Raw genomic sequence first — 16939 nt, forward strand, 5'->3', positions numbered from 1 at the left:
TTAAGCAGTTGTAGCAATTTTTTTTCATATATTAAACCAGTCATTTTCAAATAACTTAGTAAACCCCAGGTTTTCTGCTCTTCCTCACTATGGCAGGGTGAATGGATGTGGTGGTTTACATCCATTTTGTATTCATCCATATTGAGGCTGTGGTAGTGAAAGTCTTCCATTCTTTGCACCTTCCCATCCACCTTCTGCATGAATTTTTTTTTTCCAGGTTTTTTTATTTGTTTGTTTTTTTCCAAGTGGATTCATCAGGTAGAAGAAGCCACATGAGGCAAATATGTACCTGCAAAGAGACACTTGGGCATGGTAGAAAGAAAATCTGGCTGTCTTGTTTCTATCTACTGGATGTTTGATCTGATTTGTTCACTGAACTTCCCACAGCCTTTTTTTTGTTTGGCTGGTTTTTTGTTTTGTTTTGGGCGTTTATTTTGTATTGTTTCTCCATTGCAAATGACTTCAGAATTCTGTATTTCATGCTACCTGTACACCAGAAAGTCTCTAAGAAGACACTGCATGGAGTGCAGTGCAGGGAGAGATGGAGTGATTCTTTTGACAGCAACAACACTGCTTGTGGTCAAAGTTCTTCCATGTTCTGCAGGCTTTTTCCCCAAAACTGTCTCTGGACTATATGAAACTGCACAGCCTATGTATTCAATTACTTTTCCTCTTTCAAGGTTTAAGAATGTGATGTTTGATATCACACCTGGAGAAGAAGTGGGTGACTTTGAAATCAAAGCGAAATTTTTAGGAGTTGAGATGGAAAAAGTGCAGCTTCATTTCCAGGTTTGAATTTTGTTACTTTGCTATATAGTTGCTGTTGCATTTCCTGAAAAACTATTTCAGTATTTTTTTCACATATATGCATGAACTAGTCAATCAGTACAGAGCAGCAGATCATGTGGAGAATAACAATGTAACTTCAGCAGGATGCTGGGCATGGGCATTGACTTAATGTTTATCTTGGGACAGCTACATGAAATCAAACCCCACATTAGTTCAGTGGCAAGCAGGACATACTAAAAGAAAATGGAAGTATACAGAAAACAGTTATTTCTTTTGGTTTGCTGTTACTGACCATCTACAGCTTAGGATCTAGAGAACACGTAATGTTTTCTACACATATCCCAATGGTTGCTTGCAGTTAAGTTTAAGTTATCAAGAACCTGGAGCTGGTGATGTTTATCACATCTTGTTGTTGTAAGGTATGGATTTAGACAGACACTAATGATTTTTTCTCATTTCAGGATTTGCTTCAGATGCAGTATGAAGGTGTGGCTGTAATGAAAATGTTTGATAAAGCTAAAGTGAATGTGAACTTGCTTATATTCTTGTTGAATAAGAAGTTCTATGGAAAATGAGTATTTTCAGATATCATGGACTTCATCAATCAGTGGGAAGTCTATTCAGTATTTTTTTGCTTATAAACATTTGTTTGAAGTTTGTCGTTGGATGCTTTTTAACTTTAAAAAACACACCCTAAAACACCAAATGTTCCGAATAATGTAGGCAGTGCCTTTTCAGCATTGATAACAAAACAGAAAACCAGGAAAATCGATTCATTTAAACAGTTCCAGATTTCATTGGTGTTGGTACTTTCAAATCAAAATATTCTTTTGGACACACAGCTATTGTGTAGATATTAAGGTAGGCAGAAATTGAATTTAGTTGAATATATAAACCTCTTCCTATTGAAACATTTTTAAATTACCTCAGATATATAATATAGTTAATACTAGACTTTAAGTATTTACCAAAAGAAAACCTAATTTGTTTCTAAGGGATAGTTTGAGCAAATATTTAGTTACATACTAGGCCTATTTTGTGGCATTTGTCAATTGCAAAGCAAACTTATTGTGCAATTCAAAAAATTTTATAGGTAATTATAAAGCGACAATAACGACTTACTTCACAAAAATATATTTTGTGATTCATTCCTACTAAATGCACTACTGCCTCGTGCAAAATGACATTTTCTACTTTCACAGCCTTTGGAGTGGTATTGGGGAAATCTGAATAGCGAACAGTTGTTCAGTTTGAAGTATTTGAATACGTAAATTGTGCCTGTCTTTTTTTTTTTTTTTTTTTGTAAGAAAATAAATGCAATAAAATCAGTATTTAGATTGGGTTTTTTAAATATTCTTTGGAGATTGTTCTATGTAAAATAAACATTACCTAATTAAACTGGCTTGGTCCCTAAATTTCATTTCAAGGAATCATTAAAGCTGCAATCTAGATGGTAATTGAAAGAACTTCTTTCAGTGCTTTTATAAAATTGCATGTAATTAAGCCTGACTGTCCTCGGTACACTTAGGGAAAGCTGCTCAGCAGTGAAGACTTCATGGCCTTTATGCCATTGAATGTGATGATGACTTTGCTTAGGAGCTATCACTTATACCTACAGAGCAAAAGTGTGTACCATCAGTAATGTGACCAATAGAAAATACTTCCTTCTCTTACTTTTCTTGTGACAAACACTTCAAAAGACAGGCAGTGAGACATTCTGGAATGAATTATAAAAGCAAATATTAAATAAGTATTAACTCTGGTATGAGAATAGAGCAGTGTTAAGTCACTGGCATATATATAGATTACAAGCTCAGCTGATACACTAACTGACCTGTGGTGTTACACAAGCTGAAGAAATGATTACATTTACCAGAGATATTAATTTATGCATGACATTAAGTTTGAACACATGACTACTTTAAAACAGCTACTATCCCTAATTAAAGGATTAAAAAACTCCCACGTTTCCATTTTTCTTCTAGCTGGTTATGTATAAGACATTTTAACATGCTATAAATGCTGCAGTATTGATACCCTGGATAGAAAAGCAAAAACATCACTTCACTTTTCCTTCCAAAGAGAAGTGAATTTTACTTAAGTATGAATTAAATTTCCAATCTTTTGTTCCCCTATTTGCAACAGACTTGATTAATCACGATATTTTTAACAAATTCTAGCTGAGCACTAAGTTTGCCACAGGTGTGATGTTGCTCCTAAAACCAGATTCTTGAGGTAAAGTGCCAAAAGCCTGGAGTTCTGCTGGTGAGACATGCCAGAGCCCCACAGACTTTATGGGAGTAAGGTACTCCTGGATATGCAGTTTTGTGTAATACACTTGACACATCTAGTATCTGCCTGGTTCTAAAGCAAATAGCACGTTTCTCAGTTTTTTCCTGGTGTAGGCAAGCTTAGAAAAGTGTCTTTGGTCCCGATGTAATGACAAGTATGAATGGTACAGTCTGTGTGCCAGCACTCCCCTTTTCTGACTATTTCCTGGGCTTCCTGTTCTTCCTAGTGCACATCAAAGAGTAATTATCATTTAATTTCTTTAAACTCCTTTGTAAGCTTTTTTCCTTAATTAGCTAGTTCCATTTAGGGCCTTGTCACTGAACAATAATACGAACCCTGATAAACAGGACTGACCACAATGTTTTCTACCTCCATGTAAGACTGGTGGTAGTGTGAAGTACCACACAAATGAGCAAAGTGATTCTGTTATCACCCAATGCTGCTGCCAGCTACTACGTACAACAAAAAAAAGACAGGCTTTTTAGAAGCTACTGCAAGATGCAATGTGGGGACTTCAACAATAGACAGGATTTGCTGAAACCAGTTTTAGTCATGAAATGGTGGTGTGAAAAGACTTGCATTGCTGGTTCAAAAGCTGAGAAACAAAGCCAGTGCAACTGAATAGGGCCTCTGCATCAGTTGTCACTACAGGAGAAAATGGATCTTTCCGTGGACAACTTGCCTATCTCTCAACTTTGTCCTCCTTAACTGGTGGTAGTGAAAACAAATTATAATAGACTATCATCTTAGTCTGTTAACCCCACAGCATGCATTTTTCTATCACATGTTTTTAGAGTTGACTAAGAGTGCTTGGTAGCTAACTTAGTTTATTTTGGAACTTTTCATTTTCAAGGGCCTCTGAAGATCCAAAACTATCCACAGAATTGTAGAACAACATCCTTCTGCTTAGGCCAGGCACACAGAAACACCAATACAAGCACTAGCTTTGCTCTGTTTCACTTTGCACTTGTCTGCGGCCCTCCTTTAGCTGTCCGTCTTTCTTTTAAAAGAATACAGGAGTAAAAGAACCTTCATTTCCAGAAAACTGAAACACTGGCAGTCACATGTGATTTCAAAAAGTTTATAACTAGATAGACAACCCTCTTCCTAGATGACCATTTCCCCTCCTGTGGTATGTTTCTACACTCATCTTTCAGCAGTAACTACCCACCTCTGACATGCACCAGAGTAATCTGTGTATTGAGCAGCAGAAAGATGTCCTTTCACAAACACTAATGATGTAGCAGTCTCACTAGATAGGTACAGGCTTTTTTTGGTAGATTTGGTGTGTTTAACAGAAATGAAGTTTTTTTTCTGTAACACACTTCTGCCAGAAAAACCAAAACTCTGAAAAGGTGCAAGAAATAGAATTAAAAACTAAAGCTTTAGATGTCGTGAACTCTTCACCTCTGTTACAATAAGCTGATCTTGAGAGAGGAAAGGAGCAAGTTGATTCACAAAATTACAGGTTACAAAACATAAATTTGGGTTTCACATGCAGACACAAAATTTAACAAGCATGGTTTTTATTTACTTGCTTTATTTATAATAACTAGTTTACAAAGATGAAAGGACATAGCCCTATGACTGTTTATAATGTCTGTGACTAAAACACTCCCTGGAGGTTCCATCTGAGTTTCTCTTCATATGTTTCACAAACTCTGTAAACTAATTTATTCCTCAAGCATGGGCCCACTGGTTAAGGCTTCTTGAAATGTAAGAAAAATACTGGCAATATATGCTTTTTTGAGATCTTGAGTAATTTTTACAATTATCTGTTATACTTCAGTTCTATTTTGGGTTTAGAAAGTTACAAGACCAACCTTTATGTATGCTTATAGAACTGTGAGACCACAGGAATGACCAAGGACGTCACTTTCTCTTCCAAGATAAAATGATTACATCTGATTAAGGTCTTGTCTAAACAGATGAATAGTTCAATTAAGGCATTTTGTCTAGGTTCCCCAGAGCATCTGGGATGATAGAGGTGTAGAAAGGCTGGCCAGCTGTAGAACATGGATCTATTTCTTGCTCTATACAAATGGAGTCAGCTCAAACCGTGCTATAGCTAGTGGGACTATGCGAGGAACACTGTAGAGACATAAAACTTACTGGGAACCAGTACTTATGATTAGGGGAATTTGTTTTTCATGGTTTTTATTCTCCATTAAAAGCAAAGGTCGGTGCTTCTGCAGTAACAAAGGCACTTCATACATACAAGTTCAGCTTTCCCCTCCTTCCTGTTTTTTGCCTGTACTGCTGTAAACAGAAGGATATACAGTTGAGGCAAGGACAGCACACCCTAGCAAGCCAGAATGTCCACTTGTAACGCTTCTGACTGTCTTACAGGCTTGATAAATACAAAGCACTTAAATAGCATCGGGATGTTCTTAAAGCAAAGAGTCTAAATAATAACTGCAAAATTACCGAAATATTTTCCTACATAACTTTCATGTAGGTTACTTTTCAACCACCTCTTGATTCATGAGAATCACTAAAGGAGTACACAAGCTTTCCGAAGTTTGTCCATGGCACATGCCACTGGACTGGGGAGCGGCACCACTTTGTCGGGGATTTTGGAACAGCAGACAGGTCTGCAGAGCTGAGCAATGAATCACTTGTGGGTTGCCCTGTGTTTGTGGAGCAGTCAGTTTACTGAACCCATGCAACACAAGCAAGCTTGGACGTCATCTCCTTTATACGAAGCAGATCAATTGTAAGGGGCTTTTCTGAATCAGCGTGATCTTTCAGCTGTGAGTAATGCCGGCATTTCATCTGGCCTTGGAACTGCTCCCGTGAGGCATTCGAACTGCAAATTTGGCAAACTTAGCTCAGAATAATTCCTTGAGCACAACCCTTTGTTCTGGAGCTCCTGACCTCTCAGCCCGCCCAAGCCCGCCACCGCCTCCCGTGTCGCAGCTGGGTGCGGGGGCTGCTGGCTGCGCTCTTTGTCCCGCGGGGGCGGCGGGCGCTGGCCCCCGCCTTCTCCTCCCCTTCCTTCCCCTCGCGGCACTGGAGCGGCGCGGCAGGAGGAAGTCCCGGAGCGGCCCTTGGCCGGCCCCAGCCTTCTGTGGGCTGCGTTCGCCAGCGCCGCGCTGCCCGCACCGACGGACGGACGGACGGACGGACGGACGGACGGACGGACGGACGGACGGACGGAGGGCCTGCGGGCGGGACGCGCGGCCATGCAGCCCCGGGCGCTGTTGTGCGGCCCGGCGCTGCTCTGCTGCCCGGCGCTGCTCTGCTGCCCGGCGCTTGCCGCCGCGCCCCGCCCAGGTGGGTCCGCGGGCAGGCGGGGGCCGGGCACGAGCCCCGGGGGGCCGGCGTGTTCCGGGAACGGGGGGAATAAACAAAAAGCGCCCTAGCGCACAGGACCGTGTGCCTGCACGTAGCCGGGTCGGGGGCCTCCCGCTTGGGAGTTTCAGTGCGAGCTCGGGCCGAGTTTTCTTCGGCGTTGTTACACGCGGCTCTTTGTGCTCATGGCAGCGGTGGCGAGAGGCTGGTGGTGGTGGTGAAGGATGGCTTGGAGTGACGCCGTAGCTAAGGAGGCGGGCAGGCAGCAGCAGGTGATGGTGGAAAGAAGGGACCAGACTGGCGAGACTTGCTGGTGGATTCTCTTAAAAAACTACCATTGCCTTTCATTAACAACTTAAGAAGAGGGAGTGCCAGCTGAATTTCTAGGCGGTGCAAATTTCGGAAGATCTGCCAGCACAAAAGTTCAGAATATCCACCCCAAATAGATGACTTTCAGGGTTATTCACTAATAGCATCATCAGTACCCTAACTGGTGAGCCCATGGATCCGTCCAGCTCAGAGCTTGTTAGACAATGGAAATTCTGAGAGAAGGAAGGTGAGAGAAGACAGGCATGCACATAACCTCACAGTTTATGGTAGAGGTACAGCAGTACGAAGAACTATGCATTTAGAGATTAGCAAAGGGCTTTTTGTTATTACTATTTTGCTTGGTTCAGTTTGAGATTTCTTTCAATCAGCTAGTGGTGGTAGTGCTGCTATAGAAATAACTTAGTCCCATGAGATGGCCTGCAGTAAAGCCTCAGGTCCTACGTACATAAAAGGGCTGATTGGGGGAGCAGATAAGAGGAAACCTCAGAGCATAGCACACATTGACTACTGAGCTAAACTGAAAGGGGATAGACCTAGTGTTTATGCTGGGAGGGAAACATCAGGGAGGACAAATAATTCTTGCTAGACAACATTTTGGCACAAGGACAAGTTGGAATGAAGCTGTCAAAATCATGTTTATATGGGAAGCCTAAGGAAAATATCTTTTAAAAAGAAGGGGGTGGTGGTGTGAAAGACAAACTATACGTGTTAATGCTAGGAAAAAGATTGCACTGTTGTGTGCTGTTCTTCCGGTTACTTGATGCACAACAGAACTAATAAAACCTGATCATCTGAATATATCTTCTGCTCTTCTTGTGCTCACTCTCATTGTAAGAATATAATTTCCTCACTGTCGTAGATAACCTTCCCTGTTTTTACCACAATGTGCTTAATTCCTGTTGCCCTGCATTGTTGTATCCTGAGGTCTGCTCTGCCCTTGGACCTGCAGCTTCTCTCCTGCTTTTCCCCCCTCCACCAGTATGCACAGTTACCACCACATTACTGACCTATGCTGTTCCTGTGGGCAGGTGAAAAAGCACTAGTTTGGCAGTAGGTTGGTTTTAGGTGCTTGCAGATTATCTGACCAGGTGCTGTTGAGGTGCCTAATCTGAACTTGCGTGGACTTCTCTGCCTTGGGACACTGCTGGCAAGATAGAGGGATGTCACTGTCTGAAGCCAGCACATGTAGTTAAAGAGTTGAGAAAGGAAAGTAAAATGTTGCAAGAAAACAATACTTCTGGAAAATGTGTTCAGGTTGCTACTACATCAGTTGTGTGATCTAATAATGAATTCTGTATAAATGGAGATGTGGACTCATAACCAATTCAGTGTTTGTTTTTATAAAAGCAAATAACTGTCATTACTCCTACAAGATGGTGTCTTATTTTGTTTATTAACGTGTCTGGCATGCACTTCACAGTCTGCCTTCAAGTGTCTAATTTTGGGCCACTGAGTAATTTAGCTTCTAGATGCTTATCACTTTGGGTTATACAAAGGGGAGATAAAATAAACCTTTTTGTTTTAAGCTAGTATACAGCTGTCACCAGTAATGCCCAGAAATCAGTATTAATTGTTGTCCAGCAGCACACAGGAACATATTTAACCGGCTTGTGTAGGAGCCTATTCTTTAGTCTCTCACATCAAAGATATCCCTTGGGATATGAAGTCTGCTCATTTGTAACATCTTGTCCATATTTATAGACCTACAGAAATATTTTTCAAGTTTCTTCTGGAGCTCAAGAGTGCTTTATAAGATTGGGAATTTTTTGCTCTGTATTTTTGCTCTGTAATTCTTCCACAGAATAGTATGCAGAGTAGTTCCTTGCATATGAAGGTAGACATGAAAAGAAATTACAACATATCTCTGTATTTTAAAAAAACCCAAAACGTTGGAGCAAGCAGAATACGTGTATTCTGATTGTGAGATGAACAATATCTATAGTTCTTGATGGAAAATAGCAGAGTGTAGATTGTTAAAATTAGACAATCACAAATGTACTGAGCTTTCTACATAACTCCTCTATGTCCTTGTTGGAGAATTGGTGCAAAAACCACAGGCAATAAAAGAACATTCTGGGCAACTTGAATGTTGTACCGATTCTATGTAATTTTGCCTTTTGAAGTACTTGTTGGAGGCAAAGAAAAGACTTTCTGCATGTCATTTAGTGTCCTGACTACACACACCACAAGGACAAAACCTCAATGCTTTATTCTGCTGTTTCTTTGTTCATAGTTTACTCATCTTACTCTTTCATACATGTTTAAATTTTGTAGGTGTTTTGATAGAGCTGTTACTCTCACTGCTGACATGACAGAGTTACTACTAGTCATAAAAATAGAAATCCACCAAGCTTGATTTCTTCTGGACTGGATGACAGCCTAGAAAAATAAGATGACCCTTTGAACATTTATGATCATTATACAAGCTTTACCTCTCTTTTCCTAACATTATTTGAATTATTAAAAAATAATTAAGCTGTGGTGAATAAGTAGATACAGATATCATTTATGTCATATGATATTTGTAGCTTGAAAACAGTTAGAAGGAATTGTTTCACAGATTCTGGTATAGTTGTGATGCCTTTTTCCTGGTCTTAAAATCAAGAGCCATACACGGTTAGAAGGGGAAAAGGGATTTTACCTTGGTATTTATTCTTAAGGATCCTTAGGTGCACACATCCAGGTCATATGCATCAAGATGTACCCCACCGAGTCTTTCCCTGTGTCTCTGTGTCTCTCTCCTCCCGTGTGTTTCTGTGCTTCTGCCTTTCCGTGCTGGGTCCTAAAGTCCTGGTCACAGTCTTAGATTGTTGTTCCGGCCCCTCTGTAATTTGCCGGCAAAGAGAGGGGCAAAGCAAGATGTGTTCCAACCCAAGACTGCGAGTTTCAAGGTCTTTAGGGTCCCTTCGTGGTCGCCAGCAACTGATGCCTTTTCTTGGTCTTAAAATCAAGAGGCATACACGGTTAGAAGGGGAAAAGGGATTTTACCTTGGTATTTATTCTTAAGGATCCTTAGGTGTACATGTCCAGGTCATATGCATCGAGATGTACCCCACCGAGTCTTTCCCTGTGTCTCTGTGTCTCTCTTCTTCCGTGTGTCGTGTGTCCCCCCAACATTGGGTATAACATTATAGGCTTTTCTAATTAGCATATCTATCAAAGATTCCCCAATGAGACGTTCAAGTGAGCCCCCACTCCCCAAGGAACCTTCCCCTGGATGGTTCTATCTTGGTTTACAGAATATGTTCTGGAGAGGACCTTGGGGTCTGGGGCACACTGATCCCTAGCTACAAAGCTTCTAAGATGTTTAGTCTCTTAGCTTAACAAACAAGTCTAAGAATGTAGGCAAAAAGCACTAGGAATACAGAAGCTGTAAAAAGGTATAACAGGGGTATAAAAGAAAAAGCAAAAATCTTCATGGCATCAGTTCTAGTTATTTAACAGTACATTCAAAATCTTTTCTGTAGAGCTGCTGTATATTGGCAGTCTTGTACTAACCCATTTTAAAGGTAATGTCTGTTTCCCGTACTGACCTTTTTGTTTGTTGTGAAGGTTCATGAAGATCTTTTGAAATAATATGACATAATTTCATCCTGTTCTCTTCTGTGAATAAATCTCTTTTATCTTCAGCTTTGTCATATAAGTACTGACACAAAAGGAATAAAAAGTCTCAGGACAGTATCTATCTTCCTTTCTGTTTCAGAAAGTATGGTGTGCACACTGTTTCTCCTGGAATTACACAGACACTGTGTCATACAAGCAGCTTGGTAAAGGACAAGAACCAATACGTGGCTGTCAAGCTTTCAAGTTAAATTTAGTTTCATCAAGAAAATTTAGATCACCATGTGTTGTATTACCAAGTGGCACAGAAATCTCTCATTACATTTTTCCACAAAGCTGGCTTTCAAGTAGTACCTCGTGTCATCTAAGTTAAAGATGGGGACACGGACTGCATACAGGAGTCAGCATGTGTCACAGTGACCGCTATCTTCAGCCTGGCCAGCACCTGTGGTGTGCGGCAGGAGTAGGGCACAGCTGAAGGCTCGAGGCTTTAAAGCTGCTCCTCTGGAGTTCAGCTCTGCCCAGGGGAGCTGAAGCTCCAGGCACAGTGGCTGTCAGCAGCCCTGTTGAGGGAGAGGATAGAAAGTCGCGGGGAGGCTTGCCTTTGGATACAGCTTCAAGTTTATCGCCCAAAGGGAGTCCAAGGAGCACAAGCACCGATCAGATCTGTGCAACAACTTATAAAGGGAGGTGTTACAACGGGGATGACCTGAGAGGGGACCAATAGGGGTCTTTGGGGGAGGGATATGGACAGGGATAGATATTTACATGGACCAATAGTCTTAAGGGGTGGAGGGAAAGGGGTCACATGCCCCAATGGGACATCCAGGTTTAGGGGATTTCCAAGAGGGGAGGTATCCGACGGGGCAGGGTCTCGGGGGATTGACGGGGACCATATAAGGGTAATTAGGGAGGGCTCGGGTGACAGACACAGAACAGACCAGAACTCCGGAAGGGGTTTGGGTGATTGATAGGGAAGGTGCCAGAACAAGGGGAGGGGATAACCATTTTTGGGAGCACCAGGGGAGCGTCTTGGATCTGGGACAGACCAACTGGGAGTAGAAGTGGGGAAGGTAGGGACAAACCATTAGGGTACAAAGAACATACAAAAATACAATAAAAACATCACATCACCACATCTCCCCTTTTTTTGTTTTGAAAAATTTAGAAATTGTTTTCTTGTTCACATAACCAGTCTGGTGGAGCCGCTGCTGCTTCTTCAGTAACTTCTGTGTGGCTGACTTGAGGGAGTGCAGTGGCGTTAACAGAAAAGCGAAATCTCTTTAACAAACTGAAGAGAAACAAAACTAATAGAGTAATGAAGATAACAAGATCAAAAATCATTTGTGAGAAAATCAAACCATAAACGTGAAAACTCAGGGACAAACAGGCATCTGGGGAAATCTTGGGGTTGGTGACGCCGCTTCCTCCTCCCAGTGCACACATCTGGGGGTCTGGGGGTCTCACCGGATGTTTTGGGGTATACGGTTTCACCCACTTTTGTGGGATCCACCTCACTCCTAGGGGTGTGGATATGCAGGAGTACCCATGACCCCATGTGACCAGCTTGTATGGCCCCTCAACCTTACCGCTCTCCGGATCTCTTATAAGGACTGGCGGATACTCACGCAGAGGGTAGTTGCTGTGTGGACCGAAGTGTCTTGCCACTGGCGGGTTCATGATGTTGAAAGAGCAGTTTAAGAAATTGATCACAAAGAGAGCTTTGCTTAGCCGATCCTGTGGGGAAAGCTCTCTACTGCTTGCCCATTGGTGCCTCAGGGTGGTTTTGAGCGTTTGGTGGGCCCACTCAATCACTGCTTGACCAGTTGGGGAGTAAGGGATGCCCTTCTTATGTCTTACTCTCCACTCGTCCAGGAACTCCTTAAAGGCCTTGGATCTATATGCGGGGCCATTATCTGTTTTGATTTCCTTGGGGACCCCAAGACTGCAAACGCCTGGAGAAGGTGTTTCCTGGCGTGTTCAGCCTTTTCTCCTGCGTGGGCAGAGGCATAGACTGCTCCAGAAAAGGTATCTATACTTACATGTACATACTTTAGTCGGCCGAATTTGGGAAAGTGCGTGACATCAGTCTGCCACACCTCACAGCTAGCCAACCCTCTGGGCTTCACCCCAGTGCCTAATGAGGGGAGGGCTGACCGCTGGCAATGTGGGCACATATCCATGATGGCCTTCGCCTGACTCCGCATCAGGTGGACTGACGGACCAGCCCCGGCACATTTTGATGGAACATTTGATGGCTCGGTTTCGCCTGCTCGAAAATTTTCGGCATCCTGGCCATCTCTGCGGGGGCGGCGAGGGCATCCGCTCTTTCATTGCCCTCAGCTATCGGGCCTGGCAAATCTGTGTGTGACCTCACATGCATCACAAAGAACGAGTGCTCTCGGTGGGAGACAAGATATACTAACTTCGAGAACAACCGGAAGAGATGTTCATTTGAGACCTCTTTCAAAACAGCATTCTCTGCTCTTGCTACCACTCCTGCAACATAAGCCGAATCTGTTACCAGATTAAATGGTTCAGGGAACCTCTCAAAGGCTCCGACGACAGCGGCCAACTCAGCAATTTGAGGGGAACCCTCAACGTTATCAATATCTGCCTCCCACTGCTGAGTTTGGGAGTTCTTCCAGGTCATGACTGACCTGTGAGATGCCCCGGACACATCCGTAAAAACTGTCACAGCCTCCAGAGGATGCCTGCTTCTAATATTTTTTGGGAGTAGAACAAACTGTTCCTGGAATAATTTGTGAGCAGGAGCATGGACAGAAATCTGTCCTGTGTAGCTACCTAAAGCTATTTGAAGGGTCTCATTCTCAGCTAATAGCTGTTCGAACATCTCTTTGGTCAGTTTGGCGGTGGACAAATTGTCCTGCTCCAAACGGACCAGCAAGTGGATGCCTGAGAAGTCACACCCAGCCAATTCCCGAAGCCTCGCCCGAGCCTTCCGGATCAACTGGGCCATCAGTTCCTGGGCCTTCATGATTGTTTTGGACCTGGTATTGCTCAGAAACACCCACTCGATGATGATGAGAGGGTCTTTCTGGCTCCGGTCCCACTGGAATATGAGCCCATTGAGGTGGGGCAACTTTCCCATGACAATGAATTTGAAGGGCAGTTCCAATTTGCAACGATGCGCCTGCCTCTCACGCCATCTTAACCTCTACCTTTTCCAAGGCAGCCCTTGCCTCTGGGGTCAAGGTCCTAGAAGAACTCAGCTCCTCCTTCCCTATCAACAAGTTGAAAAGGGGGGCTAGGTCTTCGGTCCTAATCCCTAGCCAGGGCCTGATCCATCCTAAAGTACCACACAGTGAGTGGAGGTCTGCCAATGTTTGGGGATCACTTTTAATGGCCAATTTTTGAGGAACAATGGTCCTCTTAGTGATCTCCAACCCCAAATATCTCCAAGGGGGCATCTTTTGAACTTTGTCTTCCTGGAGAGTGAATCCAGCAGATGTCAAAACATTGACGACTTGGTCAAGGGTGTCTTGAAGCACATGGTCATCGGGGGCGCACACTAGCACATCATCCATATAATGGAGGATGATGGCTTCCCTCACGGTGGCACAGACTGGGGACAGCAATGAGGCGATGTACCCTTGGCAGATGGTAGGGGAGTTCTTCATGCCCTGGGGAAGAACTTGCCAGTGGTACTGTTTCATTGGGGCTTCTCGGTTGGTGGTGGGAACCGAGAAGGCAAACCGTGGAGCATCGGCAGGGTCAAGAGGAATTTTGAAAAAACAATCTTTGATATCAATTACAGCCAAATTCCGATTTTGGGGGAGCATTGCTGGGGAAGGCATCCCTGGTTGAAGGGGCCCCATGTCCACAATGACTTTATTTATTTCCTGAAGGTCGTGGAGGAGTCTCCACTTGTCCTTCCCCGGCTTCTTGATGACAAAAACCGGAGAATTCCAAGGGCTAAAAGTTGGCTCGATGTTTCCAAGAGCCAACTGCTCTTCCACAAGTTCGGTGAGCGCCTTCAATTTCTTTCTTTCTAGCGGCTACTGATCCACCCATATGGGGGAATCAGTTGTCCAATCTAGTTTTTGAGTGGGGCACTCCACAGTGGCTGCAATTAAAAATCCTGAGGGGTTTTCGGGATCTCTAATCTAACTCCCCATTGGGACATGGCATCCTGTCCCCACAGGGGTGCCTGGTAATCAGTCACAAATGGGCGTAGAGAAGCCAATTTCCCATCCAGTCCCTCAATTTGTACAATGCTCTTTGGTATTTGTGTCAATTTGTGCCAATTCCGATACCTTGGATTCTTCCTGCCACGGGTTGCAATTCCCAATGTGACGGCCATTCCCTGTGGGGAATGATCGTGACATCTGCCCCCGTGTCCAGCAGGCCCTCCAAACAAATAGAGTCCTTGCCTTGCCGGACATTACAATAGATGATGGGTTTATCTTCTCCCACCACTTCTGCCCAGTAGACACCTGGTGTTTTGCGGTCTACTGGGATTCCTGCTGGTATGGGGATAGCCTGGGCGATGACCTGCCCTTTGGCCAAATAGAAGGGCAGGTTGATGCATCGTGCCACCAGCTGAAGTCGTGCCATTCATGAGAATGGCCGGGCACACTTCTAGCTCTTGAGGTGTGTGCTTAGTGTCTCCGATGGCCGTGTACTTACAGCTTCCCCCTGAAGGCACCAATCCTCCTTCCAGTGGTTCCACTGCAACTACCGTCCACTGGTCCGATGTAAGCAGGTGGTCCGTCGCTGTCTTCAGAGACAGTGGTGGTTGAGGGTGCCAGGTTTCATCAGGGTCCCATGCTGTAGAGGGAAACCCCATGAAACAGTCACGTCTGGTAATTTTGTCGTGTCCGGTGATTGTTGTTTTCCCCCCTTTCCCCACAGGCCCTGCCTCATTTTTGTCCCCACGTGAGACAGGACCATGCTGTGCACCTAGGTTTTTTTTGGCGCAGCGCTGGGCACTGATGGTGGTGGTGCTCTTCCCCCCCTTTCCCTTGCCGCATCTGCTGCTCTTTTGGGGCAGAATCTCTTGAGGTGCCCCACCCCCCGGCAATAAAAACATATCAGCCCTGGAGTTCCCCCTTTTTGCTGTTGTCTCATCTGGGTCGGTCTCAGGGGCACCTGTGGGGGAGCTGGCTGGTGGGCGGCCAGAGCTGCAGGTGGAACCGATCTTCTTGGTGGTGGAGGCTTTACGTCCATGGTGGTGGCTTTCTTCATGCAGGCCTCCACGAGTGCAGGGAGTGTTGGCTCGGGGTACATTGGCAGCCCGGCGATCACTCTCTTGCATGCCTCGTTGGCATTCTCCTTAGCCACTTCGAGGATGATTGTCGGGTGCATCATTTGATCCTTGACCTGCCTCTCCACCTGTGCTCTGATTTTATCAACAAATTCGATGAATGATTCATTGGGGGCCTGTTTTATGTTAATGTAACTTTCGCGGGCTTCTGCATCAGGCGCGGGAAGAGAAAGGAATGCCTTCTCTGCTGCCCCCATGACCCTCATGAGAACAGCCTTAGGTAAGATACGGGCCTGTTCTCCAGGTTCTTTCCAGTTTCCCTCGCCGCACAGGTGGTCAAATGTTAGAGCCGATTGGTCGGCATCAACAGCCGTATCTCTGCATCTGCAAAGCTCAATGAGGAGTGCCTGTAAGGACCGTTTCCATGTCTGCTCCCACAACAGGTATTCAGGTCGGGGTTAACAGACATGTAAACAAGTCCTTGATGTCCCAAGGGACAAGCTCATTTGATGAAAATGTGGCCTTAAGAAGGCCTTTAAAGTATTCACTTTTCCGGCCAAACTCCCTTTGGCCTTTGCAGAGCTCTTCTTCATTCTGGTAGGAGAAAGGCTTCCATCCTCGGAGGCCTCCTCCTACCCCACCATAGGTAACAGGTGCGGCGTGGTAGACTGGCCCCAGTTCCAGGTTCCGGGCCCCTGGCCCATCACATCCGGCTCCGGTGTTGTGGGAACCGGATGTTAGAGCGTGGGAACCAGAAGTCAGAAGTGGGGAGGCGGGGTCAACAGAGAAGTGGGAGGGAACTGGGGCAGGGCCAGCTTCCACCCCGGAAAAGGCGGACCGGTCCTGAAGCACCTCCCACGAGGGAGGAGGAAGGGGCTCAGGGTCTTGGGAAAAGGGGTGTGGTGAGGGGCAGGTAGGAAGTTCGGGCAGAGGAAGGGAAGAGAAGGAGTTTAATGGAAAGGCATTATGGGGAGAAGAAGCACAAGGGGGGGGGTCCGACCACACGGTCCCCTCCATCTTGAGCTCCTCAGGAGCCATTTTAAGGGTTCAGGAGCGATAGGAGCGAGGGACTAGGAGATGGATAGGGTGACGGTAACGGAGTTTGGGAACAACGAGAAGGACGAGGGGAAGGATAGGGAGATGCTCGAGAGAACCGGGGAGATCGGGAGGGACATGGAGATGGACAGGGAGAACAAGTGGAATCAGGGGTGGATGGGTCTGAACTGGGGATATTAAACCTAACAACTTTGGGAGACGGAACTGGGGTACAGGGTTTAAAGATAGAAGTCTTGGCCGGCGGACCCTGCCGACCAAGACCAGGGGACTGGGGGGTTCGCAAGGAGCCAGGGAGACTAGCACCACTGCGGCTACCCTGCGTTACACGGGTTGCTCCTCGGGAACCACCCAGCAAGGGACTAGGGGAAAGGGTAGAGGTGTGAGGAGGAA

At 44.9% G+C, this 16939-nt stretch overlaps 1 protein-coding gene across 7 annotated transcripts in view; it reads left to right on the forward strand.

Annotated features, from left to right (window-relative positions):
• LOC125319701 (ras GTPase-activating-like protein IQGAP2) overlaps positions 1-2091 on the forward strand; it is a 125591-nt gene extending 123500 nt beyond the window's left edge. For all 7 annotated transcript variants that reach the window (XM_048291165.1, XM_048291167.1, XM_048291168.1 and 4 more), the window contains 2 exons: positions 681-789; positions 1251-2091. In XM_048291165.1, the coding sequence (XP_048147122.1) occupies positions 681-789; positions 1251-1364 (223 nt within the window). In that variant the 3' untranslated portion in view covers positions 1365-2091. The remainder of the gene's footprint in view (positions 1-680; positions 790-1250) is intronic.
• The last annotated feature ends 14848 nt before the right edge of the window (positions 2092-16939 follow it).

The sequence above is a fragment of the Corvus hawaiiensis genome, chromosome Z (assembly GCF_020740725.1).
Source record: "Corvus hawaiiensis isolate bCorHaw1 chromosome Z, bCorHaw1.pri.cur, whole genome shotgun sequence".
NCBI classification, from domain to species: Eukaryota; Metazoa; Chordata; class Aves; order Passeriformes; family Corvidae; genus Corvus; species Corvus hawaiiensis.